Source organism: Dicentrarchus labrax, unplaced genomic scaffold (assembly GCF_905237075.1).
Source record: "Dicentrarchus labrax unplaced genomic scaffold, dlabrax2021, whole genome shotgun sequence".
NCBI classification, from domain to species: Eukaryota; Metazoa; Chordata; class Actinopteri; family Moronidae; genus Dicentrarchus; species Dicentrarchus labrax.
In genome coordinates this window covers 12,283,048-12,302,969 of record NW_026136707.1, presented here as the reverse complement: position 1 = coordinate 12,302,969, position 19,922 = coordinate 12,283,048, and the positions used below count along the sequence as shown (strand labels likewise).

The 19,922-nt window shown below is 42.4% G+C and overlaps 1 protein-coding gene across 2 annotated transcripts; it reads right to left on the bottom strand.

The window, feature by feature from the left end:
- Positions 1–390: 390 nt before the first annotated feature.
- On the bottom strand, positions 391–19,549 carry epb41l4b (erythrocyte membrane protein band 4.1 like 4B). Of its 2 annotated transcripts, none has more exons than XM_051406665.1 (23): positions 18,621–19,549; positions 16,191–16,295; positions 16,056–16,098; positions 15,387–15,465; positions 15,073–15,117; positions 13,071–13,123; positions 12,114–12,234; positions 11,368–11,455; positions 11,186–11,274; positions 10,563–10,632; positions 10,246–10,415; positions 9,185–9,294; positions 8,534–8,567; positions 8,200–8,233; positions 7,950–8,053; positions 5,638–5,777; positions 3,437–3,558; positions 3,237–3,350; positions 3,094–3,149; positions 2,851–3,003; positions 2,535–2,655; positions 2,232–2,365; positions 391–1,507 (listed from the first exon to the last, which is right to left on the bottom strand). In XM_051406665.1, exons 1-23 carry the CDS (start codon positions 18,906–18,908, stop codon positions 1,444–1,446), a joined length of 2,337 nt encoding a protein of 778 aa, XP_051262625.1. In that variant the 5' UTR covers positions 18,909–19,549; the 3' UTR covers positions 391–1,443. The 2 variants fall into 2 exon arrangements, with proteins under 2 accessions (XP_051262625.1, XP_051262626.1); XM_051406666.1 differs by having other exon boundaries at positions 3,094–3,146.
- Between the last annotated feature and the right edge of the window lie 373 nt (positions 19,550–19,922).

Genomic DNA, 19,922 nt, shown 5'->3' with positions numbered 1-19,922 from the left:
AGTCCCATATTTTACAAACATTTAAAGCAGGATGTGATTGGTTGTGCCTCACCCACATAATTATTTCTGTTTAGCTCCACATTATTTCTTTCAGATACAAACATTTGCAGCATTCCTCAACTCATATCAGAGCCTCTCCGTTGCACCATACCATGAAGATTAATTTTTTAACACTAAGTGGTTCACTGGAGGACAGGACAGCAATTACAGGCTGACTCATTGCATTGTACCTGATAGGTGTGTAGAGGCAGATAAATCAGTAATATCCTTTACAACATTCCCTCACAGGGTGGGTGAGGCCTACATACACACTTCCCACACAGACATGTAGGGCGAGGCTGTCCACATTCCCATGTCAGTGCAGAGACCAAAGATGCTGCTACGGAGTCGTCAAAGTGACGGTGTGGCCTTTATTAAGATCCAACCAAAGGGCAAAAACACAATCAATACATAAAGCACAGCAGCATATCATATGCCGCCTCAGATGGTCAGTGATTGTGACGAAACAAGGGCAGAAATAAACTTGTTGAGCAGCAGGATTATGCTTAAACAATAGCTAATTTCCAAGAATATGACTTCTGAGTTCAGTTTTGCATTTGATCCGCGTTGAAAACTCAAACTGCGTGTGAAAAATAGTAAAGTGATCCATGATCTGTTCCTCATGACAACACGGGATCAGTGTGTTCAGCTGCCTCAGGAGCTGTGACTGCAGATCTGTCTCCTTCTAGTGGGTAGATTGAGACTGCACAATCCAGTCCCAGCATCTCCTACACAGAGTCAGACTTCTCTTTCAATTCACTCTGTTCGGGAAGTTTCTTAACTCTCAAATGCTGCAAATAGCTTCTCATGTCAAAATGGATATCTGACATACAAATACAGTAAGGAAGTAAACATTTACAATGCTCGCCAATGTCTATTTACATTTTGAAAAAACTGACTTGAAAGTGAACTGACTTTCACTTCTGCTTGTGATCTTTAAAGTGTACAATGCTTCAACAGTCGCTGTCTGAAACACAGTTTAGGCATCAACATGGACACAGTATTGATGAAATCACATATAACTTAAACATAATCCCAAAGCAAATCAGATAAATATTTCATTATGTAACATATTTATCATGCAGGCAGCACCAGTTACATCTGTAGCTTGTCAGTAATTTGTGAGTGTGTCAGTTAGCCAGTGAGTCCATTTTGTTCTATCTCACTTATAGTTTTTTACAGTTTCAGTTGGATGAATATAAAGAATCGTCCTTCTAAAAGAACAATTAAGCAAATATAACAATTGCCTTTATGCAAATATATATTTATAGCTGCTGAACGTATTATGCAAATATACAAATGTTGATTGCAGCCAACGACTTTGGGTCTTCTGCTACCGCTTCCACTTTAACGCAGGATCTGGTGCGCCTGTCGATGATGTTACAGAGGTAAAGGGTCATGGTCTCAGAGCTCCGTCATCAGGAGGGCTCTCAGTATCTTCTCTCTGTCCAACCTCATTTCCTCTCCGCTACAAACACAGAAACGAACACAGACTCATGTCATAAGAAGTTTTAAAGATACACGTCCGCACAATTGTGCATGTTTTAATTTTATCTTCCTATGAAAATCTAGAGGTGAAGCTGCAGTTTGCAACTATTTGAATACAGCTCAGCCTTATAAGCATGTAGGAGAAACTATGGTGGCTGCAAAAACACAAAAGGGCCTGTCTAGAGCCAGTGTTTGTTTTGTTCGTTCAGGGTTACTATAGAAACATGTCGGTTCAACATGGCGGACTCATTCTAAAGTAATAACAACACAATGATTCTTATATTCCGGTGATTATACACTAATGAAACATAACTATGAATATTATATTCCACCTTTAAGAGACATAAACAGATTCCAAAACCATCTTAAATCAATGTCAAAACAATACATATAGAAGCAAATGCATTGTTTTAGTAATTTCGTAGGCGTGATCCAGTTCCTCAAATATGAACATTTGATAACTTTGTCACATATGAAAACAACTGAATATCTTTAGAGTTTGGACTCTTGGTCAGACAACAGGCATTGTATTAACTTAATCGATAATGAAAATAATAGTTAGTTGAAGCCCTATTATGCATCCTAACCAACAGGCCACTAGCATGAACCCAAAATGCTTACTTCAGTTTTTCTCAAATAGTTTGTGACGTTACTGGAGGACTACAAACAGGCCCCAGAGAACATTAAAAATTGAGGTGTGTTACCTGCCAGTATGGGCAGCAAGGTATGGGACCAGTTGAGGAATGGAGCTACGGTAGTAAGAAGGGGAGAGATGGGGAGAAGGCGAAGGAGAGGGACAGCATGGACTACTCAGCTCCAGTGCTGGCATATTATCCACCTGGAATACACATCAATGTATACACACACACAGACATCCCTCTGTTTACTTACAGGTAATGCTGAAATGCTGAAATGCTGAATTAATCCCACATAAGTGGAGTGTAGTGTATTAAACAAACACTCCTTAATGGATTTTTAAGGTGTGTGTGTGTGAGATTGTGTGTTACCTGTGGATATATGGACGGCTGTATCTGTTTATCCAATGAGCTGGTAGATCCTGACTTTCCAGTACTCTGGGAGGAAATGGCTGCAAGTGCTTCTGGGAGATTATCTTCATCTTCGTGGTTACTGATGAGCAATAAATTAAGAGAGACTGAGTGACTTACATGACCTGCAAATTGTTCTGAACTAAAATGTCATGTTCAAAGAGCGGAGATAGCGTTGCCTCTGCTTCAAGTGCTTGGTGGAGTGTTTTGTTTCCAGCGGCACTTTCCCTCTTGGAGCTCTGCCCTTCAACAGTAATCAAAGGTGACATGTACTCACAAGCTGAACTGTCTGACCAGTCGTTTTCTGCGGGTGGTGCTTGTGTTGGATTTGGACTGCAGCCTCTCTGGTGTCAGGTGGCGGTCTTGCCGATGTGGCGTCTTGTCTGCAGTCAGACTGGATGCAGCCGAGTCTTGGGACGAGCTCTGATACCTGAAGACCAGAGAGTCATCACATGGAGAGTTAGTCCTAAGTACCGCAGAAACGTGCGTAAGCATGTAAAGAGGGGATGAGGGTACTGGCCTGTCATTGAGGGTCTCATTTGAGTTCTTCATTCTAGGTGTTGTTGGAGCTTCCTTCTTCATCAGGGAGGAGAAGAGGACACTGCTGTTATTTACACTACAGTACACAAGGCTTAGATGGTTAGGTGGAAGTGTGGTACTCACCCTGAAAGCCGCTTCCATCTGGGCCTTGAGGATGTTACACTTGAGATGCTCAGGGAGCATCGCTGGGGAGGCGGGAGGGTGTAGAGACTTCTCAGACAGCTGCTTCTCCTCTCCCTGGCAGGGGAGCAGGGAGGAAGGTAAAGGGACTGTTATTGTGAGCAGAGTAGGAGAAGTGTGTGTGTGTGGGGAAAGTGTCTGACCTTGTTGTCCATGTTGACGTGCAGTGAGGGCCAGGGGGGAGAATCACTGTCTGACTCCAGAGCCTTGAGCAGAGACTGAGAGATGTCCAACTCATCTGCAGGGCAGGGAGGAGCTCGACGTTCTGTAATAATACAAAGTTTAATGAGAAAACACACTACAGGCTACATTTGTGTTTGTATAGACATGCTGTGTCATGAACACCTTTGTTTCTTTTGTATGAATAGACTCATTGGGTTGGCCTACTTGTTACTAGGTTTGGTGTGGGAGGTATAAATATATACGCTTTACACAATAAATTGTTTTGAAAGGGGCAGTTTACTCAAGTCACAAAAACTAGTTTTCCAACCGAACCCTGGCCAGATTTCTGCTGCCACCTCAGTACAAAACAGGTGAAAGACATTACGTTTTGTGGTGCTTGAAGCATCAAATAAAATAACACTCACTTTTAACAGTTATTTTTAACCTTGAGTCTATAAACTGACATTATTTCTGCAACAAAACTTTAAATTACATTAATCTACACTATTTTTATGGTTCAAACTGCAACAAAGCAACCACTTTGGCCTTTATTGGACAGGACAGCTCAAGATAGACAGGAAAGGGGGAGAGAGAGGGGATGACATGCAGTGAAGGGCCACAAGTTGGACCAACAAACAAACAAACAAACAAACAAACAATCAAACAAACAATATCAGGTGTGATCTTTCCTGCAGTCTTTACTGGTTACTGGTTTGCTGGCCATTAAGACATCCCCTGATAATGCACTTTCAGTGTCAGAGATGGGGGACAAAAAGTTGACAGATGCCTGTCAAAAATGTTTTCCAAAGTTCATCTGAAGCTAATTTGTATCTTTCAAAGTAGAAGCCTTTTTAGTATAAAGGTTGTTTGTGGTACTATCCCTCCACTGCAGCCCGACAATATGTCAGGCTGCACAGCTGCTTGTCTGACGTGGTGATGAGCAGCACTGGCACACCCCAGGGAACTGTACTGTCACCGTCTCTGTTCACCCTCTACACCTCAGATTCTGTTCCAACTCCGGAGCGTGCCACCTACAGAAGTTCCCAGATGACTCCTCCATTGTCAGCTGTATCACAGATGATAGAGAGCAGGAGTACAGAGACCTGATCCAGAACTTCACTAGATGGTGCGACAGAAACCAATTACAGCTCAACACAGGGAAAACCAAAGAGCTGGTGGTGGACTTCCAGCGCAGCAAGAGGCCCCCCTCCCCAGTTGCTATTAGGGGAAAGAGGGTAGAGATGGTGGACACCTACAAGTTCCTGGGGGTGACACTCAACAATAAAATCCCACTACAGGAAAGGACAGAGCAGGCTGTTCTTTCTGAGGAGGCTCAGGTCCTTCAACGTGTGCACTCGGTTACTACGGATGTTCTACCAGTCTGTAGTGGCCAGAGTCATCTTCTTTGCTGTGGTGTGCTGGGGAGGAGGCATCGGGACTCATGGTGCCAACAAGCTGAGCAAGCTGGTGAAGAGGATGAGAGGGAAGCTGAAAACCATCATGGACAACCCCTGTCATCCTCTCTACACTGAGGGCAGCTCAGGAGCACTTTCAGCCAGAGACTGACCCAGCCCCGAGCCTCAAAGCGGTTTGGAGGCTCGTTTGTACCATCGGCCATCAGACTCCACAACTACACAGCACCCAGTACCTCCAACCCCCACTGACTAAGACTGGTTAGTCTTAAAATTAAAATAAATAATTAATATATTTTTCATTTATAGTTTTATATCTTCTATTTGTAATATTCTTATTGTGATAAGATTGTATGTACACTGTACTCTTTTTACTGCACTATATTCCCCAATGCTGCTGTAATAACTTGAATATCTCCTACGGGGGATTAATAAAGGTATATCTTAATTTAATCTTAACAAGGAAATACATAAAGGGAACTCCATACTATAAAGAATGTAAATTTCAAAGATACCCTCTTGCTTTGTGTAACAGGAACCTCATATCTTCCAATAAACTTTGGAATACATTTCGACAGAACAAAGACATTGTGGATTTGATTTGAAAATGGTGAATCTATCCTTTAAGGTAGAAACTGGGCATGTGTGTGATTTGCTGACCAACACACAGCAACGAACATGAAAAGAGCATCAGCGTACAGCCTAGACATATCACAGATTTGCGGACAGACAGTGTTTGGATAGCTCTCCCTCGGGCTGAGAGTACTCACTGTTCTTGGTGTGTGTGTGGCAGAGCGTTTCCTGGCTGTGTGTGTGGCGACGGTGATGGTGGTGGATCTTGCCAGAATACGAAGTCTCATTCTCTTCTATGCTGAACTGATGGTCTGAAGCAGGACCACTCAGAGGGAAACTGAAGACGACACACGCAATCAAAACAAATTCCCCCTAACAAAATGCATCCTCGATTTCTCAAAAACCGTAATACTCCAAATAAATAATTGTTATCATTATAACTTCATGACTTAAGCATATTCATCAACAAAAATATCCCACTACAGATGTGGAAATAGAAGGTATACATATATATAAAAATGATAACAAGTTGGCTTATGTTCTAAAACAATGAAGAACATGTGTTTTTGCAATTATAAACAATTTGTTTATTTAAAAAGCAATATGGCATTATCCCTAAAGGCATCATGTGATTCAAGTAACTGTTAAGAGTAAAAGGCATCACACTATAACAGCAAAAACATTGGCCACATTATCTGTAAACAGTTGGTTGATTTAGCAAATCCATCCAAGTTTTATTCAAAAACATCACTTTAAAAGCACAACACTACATATGCAGGATTCTAGTTTATGCTTCTCTTTCACACTGAACTAAAAACTATACGTTTTAAAGCAGCTTAATCCCTAAACCAGCATTAAATATGTGCTTAACTTAACCCCTTCCACCTGTTGACAATTACTTATTTCAGCACTCACATCACTTTATCTCACTTAAATTAGGAGTGATTTGGATAAATTAGTTGTCACAAATTTCTAAGGCATGCGGATACAGGTAATGAGATGTTGCAGTAAACATATTGAGCAATCAAAACACCAACCATGATTACATGAAAATGTCCACAAGAAAACCAAGGCACAAAACTATTCCACCCGGTCCTGTCGTTATTTTAGTTGTGTTCTAGTAGTGTCTTTTAGTCTGTAACGGGTCCTCAGAGTATGACACTGTGTATCTGTGTATGAATGGATAGAGGAGAGTGTCAGTGTTTGAGGAATATAAGGATGATGGGACATTCTGAGATCCGGGATGATCATGCTGTAATCTTTGGAATATTTTCCATAATTTCGTGGCTGCGGGGTCTGAAAACATGAAGTATCAGTACAACATGGCTTTTTAAGGCTATAATTGTTTACATTTTGGCAAATTTGAACCATTTAAAGTGTCTTGTTTGCCATGTACCAATGGATGTACAGACAACTACTGAATTACTTTGATTACTTAAAGAAAACTTTAAGTTCTGAAGAATCTTTTTCCTACAACTTCTAATCAGATTTATGAAAGTTTATTGGCAATAGACATCAGACATAATGATATCCTAAAGTGTCATTCAATCTAAGTATGTCTGTATCATGTCTGTGTGTTCAGATCTGACTAAGATATGACCCCAAGAAGGAGTGTCATTTTTGGTGCAAATTGCAGCAGTCGGTGAGGGTTATTGACCGTGTTGATAAGCGGGCCAAATCAGCAGGTTGAATCACAATAAATAACTCCCTGTTGTTTGCAGAACATCGATATCTTCCTGTCCCTTTGTCCTCACACAGTATCTTTGCCTGTCCGTCTGGGCCTCCCTGTTCAGCTCTCCCAACCCCCCCCACCACCTGTGGAAGCGTTAACGTTCTCCTGACCTATAGGATAAGGTCCTTTGTCCTTTTTGGGATAGTGTACGCTGAAACGCATGAGGGGATGAGACAAATGGATGATGACAGAGGTGATGAGAATGATGGAGAATTTTTTTTCCTTTGCCGAGTCCATCCACAGAGCTTCTCTCTTTCGGACACCAGTCTGTGTAAGTCTGAGTTTAAGTCTGGATTTCAAACAGATTCCCAGGGTCAAACAGAGGTCAAAGCGCGGTCATGACCTTGTCCCTGTAAACCACACTGATGGATCCTGGAAAAGTGCCGCTGGTTCGCTCCGGGGCGGGACGATGACCAGACACGGGACTCGCAGCCTCGACAAAAGGCCTGAACATGATGGGGAGATGGAGGACAACACCCACACACACACACACATACACACACACACACACACACACACACACAAGCATGGAGGTGGACAAGACACACAACCAGACACATATGAGGTTTATGAGTAGCATGAAGTGTGATGAAAAACAGACAATGTAGAGTACCGAACAGAGTGCCGGATGAGCGACTTTGTTTAAAAATAGAAACTTGCCCTCCTGTAAATTTCTAAACAAGGACCCCAAAGACTGATGGTACCTGCATCATCACCCTGAAGCAAGTTCACCTCTAAAACCCTGCTCTCTGCGTCCTCTGCGGTCGGTGGTCTTACCTGTGTGATGGCGTGTGTCCGGAGGGCTGCAGGTAAACTGGGGGTGTGAGAGCTGGGTGGGGAGGGTGCCAGGGCTCGTGACCAATAGGAATGTTGTGCTGGTACTGGAGGGGAGGAGAGGAGACAGGATTGAAGAGACGTTGAAATTAAATGTTGTCACAACGGCGAAGCCAGATCAGTGGCAGCTGCATGTGTGTGTGTGTGTGTATGTGTGTGTATGTGTGTAAGTGGGTTATCTGAGGTCACTCACTGGATGTAGGCTGGGATCAGGGCTGGCGCGAGAGCTGGGAAAGAATGACAGTAATCACTGAGAGCAGATTAAAAACAACTAACAGAAACATTGATTTCTTTATGTGTTTGTTTTGCAAAAGTTATCAAAAAACCTAAAAACTGACAACAATTTTATGTCTTTTTCTCTTTTACAAAGGGCTATTTTAGTGTTAGAGTTCAGATTATCCAGGCTGTTATGTGGATTAAGGCCAAGGTTAGAGGATAAGGAATGAACATAATAAATGGAATGTCCTCTCAAGTACAGTAATATGAATGCGCATGTGTGTATTATGTGTTATTTGTGGATGTTTTACCTGATATGTGGTGGCTTGGCTGGGGAAATGGCAGCTGGCAGAGCGAGACATGATGTCAGTTAGACAAGAAATTGCAGAGGAGCAGGACATTGTATCTTCATTTATCTATACAAAGGAGTTATTCTATCTAGTAACTCAGTCCAGACTTTTCGCATACATGCTATTGCTCGGATGCTCAACTATTACCAACACTTGAATCATCATTTAATTTTTGTATTGCAGGGCTGAATGTCAAACCACTCAATAAATAAAAGTTGTGTGGAGGTCAACACTGACAGTCTTGCAGTAAATACAGTTTGCAGTCCGCCCTTGATCATTCATGTATAATAGATTATGGGGAGAGTATGTCAGGTGCGTTTGACAAAGCAGAAAGGTGACACTTACTACCCGGCTTAAGAATCTGGAGCACTTTCTTTAAAAAGAACCAGAGCTGTTTTTAAAAATTTTTTAAACCTGCTGACTGACAATTTAATTACAGACATTTTCAGAGGAAAACCTTTGTAAGGCAGTTGACAGTTTTACAGGTTCAAGTTCAAGTTTGTTCACTGCAATGAATTAAAACAGTATGCAACCTTCATGGTAACGTGTGCAGGCACATGGAGGGCTGAACTGGTGCTGTTAGTCATCAACATTTGTGCTGATAAGTCTCACCTTTGCCCAGTGACTGTGTGCGGGAGGGGTATCTCTTGCTTGGCCTTCGCTCGAATGTGCTGGCTCTCCTCAGTCTGCCTCCATGAGTGGCCTGATATTCCGTCTTACCACTGAGAGACAGAAGAAGGTGAAAAGTATGAAAGTCTGTACATGAATAATAATTTTAATTTAATTAATTCACTGCTGGGGAATCAAATCTAAAACCATTTATTCTAGCTTTAAGGATAAAAAACACATAAAAAAGGTCCAGTGTGTATATTTATTGGCCTCTAGCAGTGTAGTTACAGACTGAAACTCTGTTGTGCCTCAGTCCCTAAAATGTACCTGGATGAGACTAAATCATTCGTCTCAGTTTGGACAGTTTAATGGGAAAGGAATTTTTTTATTTTGTGATTTCCTGCAGTTAAGTAAAAATGTTTTATATATATATATATATATATATATATATATATATATAAACACACACACACATAAATACATAAAGTGGTATATAAAAACATAACAATTTAGCACCATGAGTTTGAGTTTTCTATTTAATTGACTTAAAATTTCTTACCTTTTTGCTCTTAAAATATTTTCTTAAACATCCTCAATTACTCACTCTAAAATTAAAAAACTGTCTGACAACAAAATGTTCCACAGAAGTGACACTAGTGTGTTCAATATAACGGATTACATTACACTGTACAGGTGTTCCTGTTTTCACTTCCACCACCTGTAACTTGAGTTTTTAATCCAGTGACTTCAATGTAAAACAGACTTCATGCTGCTTTGTTCAGCTGCTCTGACAAATGACAGGAAGTGCCCTTCAAGTGTGAGAACTTTCTTTGACCATCTCTGATAATAGTCAGAAGAAAACAAACAATATGAAGGGGATATCTCAGTCGCCATAGGAACAGATCCACGTAACCATAGATACACTGTAACCATAGATACAAAGGCTCTGTTTTATGTGACACACTATTCCCCATATGCTAGTATTAGTGCTGGCCACAACTATGTGAGTGAGCCAACTTGTATCATCCTTCGTCTTTACAGTCCGTCTCTCTGCTGCGGTCTACCTGAATCTGAAGCGGGACCCGAGTCGTGTGAAGTCGCTGCGGCTGGCCTTGCCCGTGGTCGGTTGGCGTAGCCGGAAGAAGGCGTGGCTCTCCACGGCACACTTCCACAGGTGTTTACAGGTCTTGGAGCTGGCCAGCTGGAACACAAACGTGTGCTCCTGCTCCCGACCCTGCACGGTCAGAAAACAGCCACTGTTAGTGTGCTGTGTGTGTGTGTGTGTGTGTGTGTGTGTGTGTGTGTGTGTGTGTGTGTATCTGCGTGTGTGTGTGTGTGTGCTCGTTTGTATGGAGGGATGTGTTTGTGACAGGATACAAACCTGATCATCGTCCTCTACCACGACCAACGTGAGTCGACTCTTTTTGAAGTCCAGACGAGTGATTTTGGGCCTGAATAACACACAAAGAAACACAAACCAATGACACTCTCCATTAATACCTCAGGATTCAGTGTTATCTAAGGTGGTTGAGATGATTAGAGCAGTGGTTCACAAACATTTTGAAACCATGGCACCCATCTGAAGTGTTTTTCTATCACATATGAACATAAATGATGAGTGAATTAATGTATGGTCTTTATTTTCTCAGTCCGCAGTTGGAGGCTATGTTGCTCTGTGGGACTTACAGATAATTATTGAACTTATTCATTTAGACTTTTCATTACTGCTGTTTAGTCAGAAGCCACAAAGGATTTTTCATTACTATGACAACTAAACACCAGTGTCAAGCTGTCATGCCATTAGCTGTAACATAACTGCAGATTTTCAGTTGATTTAAAAAGGAGATTCTGATGTTTACAGCTCATTTCTATGCTGAATGTGATGTGTTTTAAACATATTAGAAAAATGTTTTAATGTGGTGAAACAATACTAAAATGTGCCCCCACACTTCTCAAATAAAAGGAAATTGACGACTGGATTAGAGATACATTCAATGTCCTTACCAAAAAAAGAGGCCGATTTTGTTGGAGCCTTCAAACACTAAGATGCCAGTAGGAGTGAGACCTAGTGCGTATTCTCCTCCATCTTTGCCCTGAAGACACAACACACACACACATTTAGTCCTCAAAACACACCTGTAACGTAGTGACACTTAATATAATGATAATAATATACACTCACACACCTTGACAAAGTGCATATCTACTCCGTAAAGTTCCAGCCACTTGCATTTGTTGAGAAAAGAAATCTCTGCTTGAGACGGACTCTTTCCCCTGAGGATTTAAAAGAAGTTTTCACAACACAAATATCGGTTCTGTTTGGAAACTTAATCTGAAAAAAGAAATATCAATAACAACACCTCATGAACTCTGCTGGTAATTGGTGTTAGCTCTAAGGGAAATACTTGGTGAGTAACCTTCCGGCTGCGTACCTGACTCAGCTTTGGTGTGTAAGAAAGACTGTGAACTCAGTGTGGGTTCATCCTTGTGTGGCTCAGTCGGTTCGGTGAAGCGCAGCATATGTGTACGTAATCTAATCCGAGATGGGAGCAATCAGACCGCGGCTGGGTTAAATACTGCTCGGAATCAATCAAGACCCTCCAGGGATTAATCCCATAATCCCTCATACAGGCCAGTGAGACTGAGGCCAAGGCAGAGGAGGAGAGAAAGGAGGGAGAGTGAAATGTAGACGCCCCTGTCAGTGGAAATGCCGGCGCTGAAAGGCAGCAATTAAAGGGCTTCCTGCTCAATGCTCTGCTTTTTTGCCCCAGTTGTTTCTTCCACTGGGGAGATAAACCTGCTCAGGTCAGATCACGGGCCGCTGGACGCCCTCCAGTAACTTGCTTTCACTATTTTGGCTAATGCAGATGCATATGTGGGTTTTTGTGATTTCCTGCAGGTTTAAATATTTTGGATAAACCTTTAAGCTCACCTGAGCTCCAACCACCTGCCGAAGATGTCCGCCTCCATGGCCTCGCTCTGTTTGGGACTGAAACGAAACTCAGACACCAGCTCAGGAGAGTGCTCCAAGGGATCACAGTCTCCCAGCTCACCTGGAAGTGGACCAAGAAAATTAGAAATTCAGATGTAGGACATCAGCAGATAGAGAAGCTGCAAACATGTTGCTGACTCAGTACAGTCTAAAACTTGTAGTATTGGTAGTTCAGGTCTTTAAAGTGATACTATTTCATATTTTAAACATGAAATAACACACTCTTCCCCTTATAATCAAAAAGTTAATGTAATAAGTAATAAAACTCAGGGGTTCTTCTGCTGCAGCCTCAATTAGATTGGTATAACCAGGAGTTTATTGTGGCTGTTAGTGAACTATAGATAGATACAGCTGTATAATTAGACATTACAGAGTCAATCTGACATTGTGACTCTTCCCTCCTTGTGCCACTGTTTTACCATTGTCCCGTAATTGTCACTACCACAGTGCCTGTCTTTAAAACTGCAAATTGTGAACATGATGAACATCTAATTACAGACTGAAAACTTCTATTGACTTTTTAAATGCTTAAAACTGTAACTGTTCTCCTTGTTGGTGCATTGAAGGAAGCTTTGACGTTTTAGATTTGAGGTAAGGCTGTAAAAGGGCGACATTTTTAATGTAAGATTTGATTTTATGATGACCACTGACATAGAGTTCCCTTCCCACAACTGCTTTACCACCCAATGATAAATTATTAAAGAAATAATAAAATATATAAGAGGACTAAGTGTTTCAGCTTTCAAAGCTGCACATTGAAATTAATGACTTCCTGATACATCAAAAATCAATCTGAAAGGCAACAATTTGCTTTGGAAAACAACAACATGCTCTCGTAGTAATGTGAAAACTATCTACGTATAAAAGAATACAAGTGAGGATGTGAAGTCTACTTACTTTGTAAACAATATGATGCCAGCTCTACTGAGACATCATAGGGACATTTCAATCTGACGAGAGAAAAAGAGACACTGGTGATGATCTGTTTTTAGTGTGAGTGCATTCACAGCCACTCATCAAACCCTCTGTAACACACTGTCCTACACACGGTGTAATGTCTACACGTTATCATGTGTTGTAAAGACATAAAAGTGTCTGAATGCCCTACACTGTGCGTGCGTGTGCATGTCAAGGAGGAGAGGAGCAACCCTTTTCCTAAAATAAGCAGCCCTCTGCTGTTTCTGATCTTGAGCTTTATAATAGTGCTGGACTCTGGGGATCTGTGGCCCAGATAGAGCCAGGAGGAGAGAGAGGGGTATCACGCTGTCTGAGTGTGTGTTTGTGCATGCAGGTTTGTGTTTGTGTGGAAGAAGCAGGCTCCGCTCTACAGAAGTCCCCCAAACTCTAGTGTAGGTCACCCGTACGCTCCCACAGGTATGTGTGTTAATACACAGTACTTGTGAGATCCAGAAGTCTGCACAGATAAAGAGAAATTACCTGAAACTGATTCACGAGGACTTCTTGAGGAGAGAAATTTATTTTAGGTTAAATGTTTTCTTTTGTTCCAGTTAAGGTGAGGTCAGATCAAGGTAGTAATAGTCTCTAAATTAATTTATCTTAATTATTTAACCGTCTTTAGCATCTAGAAACTACAGAGTTGTACATTTATTTGCAAAAACTACATTTACATCACTTTTACAAGACTTTTCAGAAATTGTTTTAACTAATTCACTCATTTACTTTAACTCTAACAAGCAGTCTGAGCCAATAATGAAAATATCTTGAAGACACAGAGGGGGTTTCTCCAGGTAAAGTCTGGAGCTCATGATATGTTCAGGTGACACAACTCTTGAGACACAGACACAGACTCCTTCCCGGCCTCCATTTCATCTGTCCCTGACCATCCACCTTCAACGTCCAAAACTTCCCTCATATCGCCTTAAATCGGAGTTTTTTTTTTTTTTTTTGTTTTTTTTTTTTTTTTTTTATATTAAATTTAAATTTTTTTTTAAAAATTTTTTTTTTTTTTTAAAAAAATTTTTTAATTTTTTTTTTTTTTTCTCAACTTCAATAAAATTGACACCGCTCTCCTGTCTGACCACTAAGTCAGCAACAGGTTAGCTTAGCTTAGCACAAACAGGGGGAAATAGCTCAGTCCAACAGTAACCAAATCTTCCTAAAGCATTTCTAAAGCTCACTATTTAATACGTTATATCTCATTTGCTGTGCGGTTGCTATGCAACTGCTAGTAGTTGGATTTTGAACAGAGTCAAGCTAGCTGTTTCCCCCTGTTCCCAGTCTTTATGCTAAACTAAGTTAACCAGCACAGAGTCTCAAACAGACATCAGAGAGTATCAATTGTCACATCTAAGGCTTGCCTTAATGCTCTCTTTGGATTTATTGCTCACGTCTGATTTTTTTGTTGCTTTTTGAATTTATGGTCCCGAACTGACCCACATACACAAAAGAACAATAACAAAGACGTCACACGCAGCACACTTTCATACCGAAGTGAAGTACAGAGGAGTGTGTGGATGTGGATTTGGAGCAAACAGAGACTGCCCTCACTGTCCCTCCACTAACTACCTCCAACACAGCTGTCTTCCGTCTTTGTTTTCACTGAATGACTCCCGCCAGTGCAGAATTGTAATGAACGTAGATCTAGAGTGACATAAAAGTCACATGAATTCTGATATGACTGTTTACACTGAGGTCACATCAGACCCAGATCTAATTTAAAATATGAAGGTGGCCCAAATCAGAATTTTAAAAGGTCAGATTCTACGTAAAACATAGCTTTACTCTCGGCAAGAAGGAGAATAAGCATATTTCCCAAAACGTTGAACTAAAACGTAAAAATAAAACCTTAAATGGTGGTATAGCCTATGTGTTTACAGTATATGTATTATACTGTAATTTTTACACATTTGTGTGCATTAATAGTGATAAAGAAACTTACTTGGCGGACAGAATATCTTGTCGAAGCTGCAACACAAACAGATACCTGTTGGTGTAAAAAAACAACAACAACAACACAGATTGAGAGCCTCACACTGAACAAGAACATAAATCAATTGATGTATCACAGCCTTTTCCTCATCTCTGACACATAATTTGTTTTAACAAGTCTCTGTCCGTTTGGCCTTGATTTGAATCTGCCCACAGCAGCAAAGTAATTAGCCCCACATCCCCTTTGGACCTCCGCACTGGGCTCCTGAGAAAACTGCGTGTTCATGTGTGTGTATGTGTGTCTGATTTGTGTGCGAGTTTTACCTTGTAAATTCCTCGCGCAGGTTATTTGGCTCTGAAGAGTAAAATTTCACTCTGAAGAACAGTCTGTATGGAGGCCCGTCTGGAAGAAATAAAGAGAGAAAAGTGTAAAAAGAAGAGACGGTATGTGTGTGAGACTGGAAGAGAAAGAGGTGGAGTAGCAATTTACTGAGAATGAATTCAATCAAATCAAATTTTCCTATGATTTATTTTCTCCATTTTATCTCATCCAGTCCATCCATCATTGTCAGCCCGGCCATAAATCTGTATTCAGCCGCATTTCTTTGTAACCTAATTTATTATTTGATTTCCTGTTTCACTTCAACATCGATCAGACTTTCTTTTTTTTTTACACTCCTGAACTACAACTCAAGAAAAGACAGGACCGGCAGACAAGTAGAACATCCGTTTCTCCTCCCTCCTCCTGTAAGCATTCATCCCCCTGTTACAAGCTGGAGAGCAAACAAGGGTACGGCTCCTAATGCACATGCTAATCACCATGTCAACATTTGATAATGCGCCACCTGCTCCCCACTTACCTGCTTCCTCATGCACATACAGTACGCTGCACATTTACCTGCACACACACACACACACACACACACACACACACACACACACACACACACACACACACACACACACGTAGACCCAATTAGAAGTTGAACCTACCTCGGATCTGTTTCTTTATAAGCTTTGTCATATCCAGCCAGTGCTGAAAGAGAGAAAAAAAGAGAATAAGAAGGTGAGTTATATCAGCTTGTGATCCACAGTGACAGATGTACGAGCTTGTCACTTGTTACTTACTGAGACTTGTTCTGTGTCCATGAACTGCAATCCAAAGTAGTCTGTCTCAACCAGATCTATGTGATACATGATCTGGTCAAAAAGGTCCTGACCTTTGGATTTACTCTGCAAAAGAAGAACAAAAACATTGAGCTTCCTGGGTGTTTTTTTTTTTTAAATCTCTTCAGCTGTTATAACCTGATCCTCTTGTGATAAATTGAGTCTCACTCAGGTGGCCGCTGGATTCATTTTCACAATTTATGTGAGTGTCCATAACAGGAGCAAAATGACTTATAGTGCATGTGAAAGTTGCTATGTGTGTGTGTCTGTGTGCATCTGGGTCAAAATGAGAAGGACAAGCCTCTGAGGAAAAAAAGCCCCTATTCAGGCCTTTGTCAATAACACACACAATCATTGCACTTAAGCACAAATACTGCAGCAACATTTTGTCCCATGTGAACAGCTCACGAGCAGATGCGCCTCAACACCCTGTATGAACACCTAACCTCAGTCTGACCCATATAACACACAGTGGGTGTGTGGAAAGATGACAGCCTTGTACTTTGGATCCTGATAACCAGTCTAAACTTCCTGGTGAGTGTATGAATGTGTGAGGAAATCAGTGGTATTAAGGGATTGGGGACAGGAAAAAAATAAAAAAATCGCTCTTGCTCATTCTGCAGCATGTTTAGAGAGGCTGATTGAAATCATAGCCTGTATCACATGGGCGCACACGCAGTGGCCACACAGTCACACACACACACACACACACACTGAAGTGAATATTTTACTGTTCCTGTTCTACCTTGTGTTTTGTCTGCACTGCCTGAAGTGACTAATAAGCTTTAATGAGCTAGTTTCTGCTCTCTTAGGTGCACCTGACATGAACAAACTTGCTCCAACACACCTGTGACTAAGCCGCCAGCTTGACAAGCCTGTGTCATTTTGTTGTTGGGGCTGTTGGCAGAAGCTGTGGCTTTTGTGTTATTGCTGTAATCTCCCCGTAGGACAAAAGAAATACTCTCCCTCCTGATAACCCAGTATACATGGTCGACCATTTAAGAGGTGACGTACGCACGCAACAGCTTCAGTGACACACGCAACCTTCAAAATGAAAACATCTTGCGAGGAGCCACTTGCGCACAAAATGCCCACACACTCGCTAATCATCCAACCTACTCCTCACACACTCGTAGCACTAGTCTGTGACACAGAGGCCCCACAGTGGTAAATCAGATCAGGGAGTCGGGGAATAAAGAGAGAGAGATAGAGGGAGGGAGGTGGATGGTGAGCGGGAAGAAGAAAAAAAAGTGAAAAAGACGGGGAGGAGGATGAGGAGGCAGAGTGTGAAAGCGTAAGACGATGAGCAAGGGGGCAGGCCACAGAGGGAGTGTAAGAGAAGATTATAGGAGGGAAGATGGGAGAGTAAGGGGGGGGGGCGGAGATTGCTTGAGGAAGATCAGATACAGGCAAATAGACTGAGGGAGAGAGAGAAAGAAGAAGAAAGTGAAGGGAAGATGCTGTAACAGAGCAAACAGGAGGGGGCAGGTTCAGGTCTGTCTTAGCTAGATTTCCACAGTAGTCAGAATGGGGAAGTAATGTGATGAATTGGCTGATCGTAACACCATCTGGAGCTGCACCTCTCACTGTACTGGAAGAGACACACTCACAAATACACACTGATACTATTTAGGCCACTATGATACTACAGGCAGGGAAACTTTGGTAACTTGAGTTGGGATGCAGCTACCAGTGATTTACATTGTTGATTACTCTGTAATTGTTTAGTCCATTAGATGTCAAAACTCATACTTCTCAGATCACAAAATGAGGTAATTTAAAGTGATATAAAAAGGGAGAAAAGTAACAAATTCTCATATTTGAGAATCACTAACACAGACACTGTGTGTCTGTTGATGCTTAATATAAATAATCAAAATTGCTGTTGATTATTGTTTCTGTCAATCCTCTAATTATTCAATGATTTCAATCTAATTCACTGAATCAACATGGCTGATTGTGTCTCAAATGAGCTGCATGTCTGCTAGATGGATGGGGAAATAAAAAGAAGTAATAAGACAAAATAGTCTCTTTTACGTTGTCTTTAACTAGAGTTGTGATCAATTCAACTTTTACTAAGATAAAATCAAGTTTCTCTTTCTATTTTGACTTTAAAAAGTTGAAAGTAAACTGAAAACAACCCTTGAATGGATAAATTATAGTAAATTAAATGTCAGCGCAGTAACACCGTCTCAAATTTTTGTAGGGGACCCACCAGGAACCCCTACAAGGTCCCCACGGGGTCCCCGGGCCGCACTTTGACACACACACACACACACACACACACACACACGCACACACGCTGACCTAGGCTACCATGTACTCTGTTTACACACACTGTAAACACACAGAGCCGCTGTCAGCACACCTGACAGGCTTCAGCGCACTCACAGGCAAATCCACGTTGACATCCGAGCCGTCCAGCAGCAGGACGCGGCAGGTGATGGTGGTCTTCGCCGTCCCGGCCGCCGGGATGTGGACCGCCGCTCCCCCGGAGACCACGGCGGGCGCGTGTACGACCTGCTGCTGATGTGCCAGGAGCAGGGGGTTCCCGGTCACCCCTCCTGCTCCTCCTCCTCCCCCTTCTCCTCCCCCTTTACCGTCCCGTTCGTCCCCCTCTCTCGTCTGGAAGCGGCTCCGGGAGCGGCGGCTGAACGTCCGGCGCAGAAAGCCCATCATCTTCTTGATCCACAAGGCGAGAAGGTCCGTGTTGCGTCCGCGAAAACTGTTCCACACAACAGTCGGTGCAGCCGGGGTCCTGCTTCTTCTTCTCCTGCTGCTGCTGCCGCCTCCTCCTCCTCCTCCTCCCCAGGGCGAGGAGTCACTTAGCAGGCACGGAGGAGACTTCAGGGCTGCCGATCAGTCCTCAGGCTGGATGTCGGCAGCAGCGGGGGGACTCCGACCGCATACTAATGAAACTAACACAGATCGACCACCGAGGCGCCAACCAGTTGATTTCCAATCATTCGGCCCGGTGTGAACACCAAGACTCTCACGGAAATACAAACAGCCCTCCTCCTCCTCCTCCTCCTCCTCCTCCCCCTGTCCTGTCCTCTCCGGTGCACCTGCCTCCTGCTTTTTGCTCGCTGTTGCGCACCGACTCTAAAATCCCGGAGAAATCCCGTCCGACGCTCCGCAGTGGGAGCCCCTGAGTCACACGGGGCCGGGGAGGGAGGAGGAAAGTGTTGTCACCTCTGGAACCGGGACCGGACCCCGGTGGTTGTGCTGCTTATTCCCAGCGTTGAACCGAAACTAGTCTACCTCACAGGTAAAAGTCAACCAACGAAACTGGACAAACAGTGTGATCTGCGCCTGCGTAAAAACACAGCGCAAGAACAAACTTCTGTTCCTCCCGACTGGCCGACCCATCAGTGCAGGCGAACCAGCGCCACCTGTCTGTCTTGGGCACGCCGGGTTATGGAACAGTTCATAGGAGATCATTAGTGGTTCCCAAGGTGAGGTCCAAGGTGCCCCCAAGGGTCGTTATAGGGTTTCCAGGAGGTCCCGAGTATAATGGGGATGACTTATGTCGCTCTGTTTGATCAGGGCTGCATCCAGGACTCACAGAGAGATACTGAGATCATGAGTCCACACAAAACAAAGTCAAATTCAATTTTATTGCATTTAAAAACAGCAGAATTAGTCTATAAATCTTTATTTTTATAGTCTTATGATATTTTTATTGATGAAAAT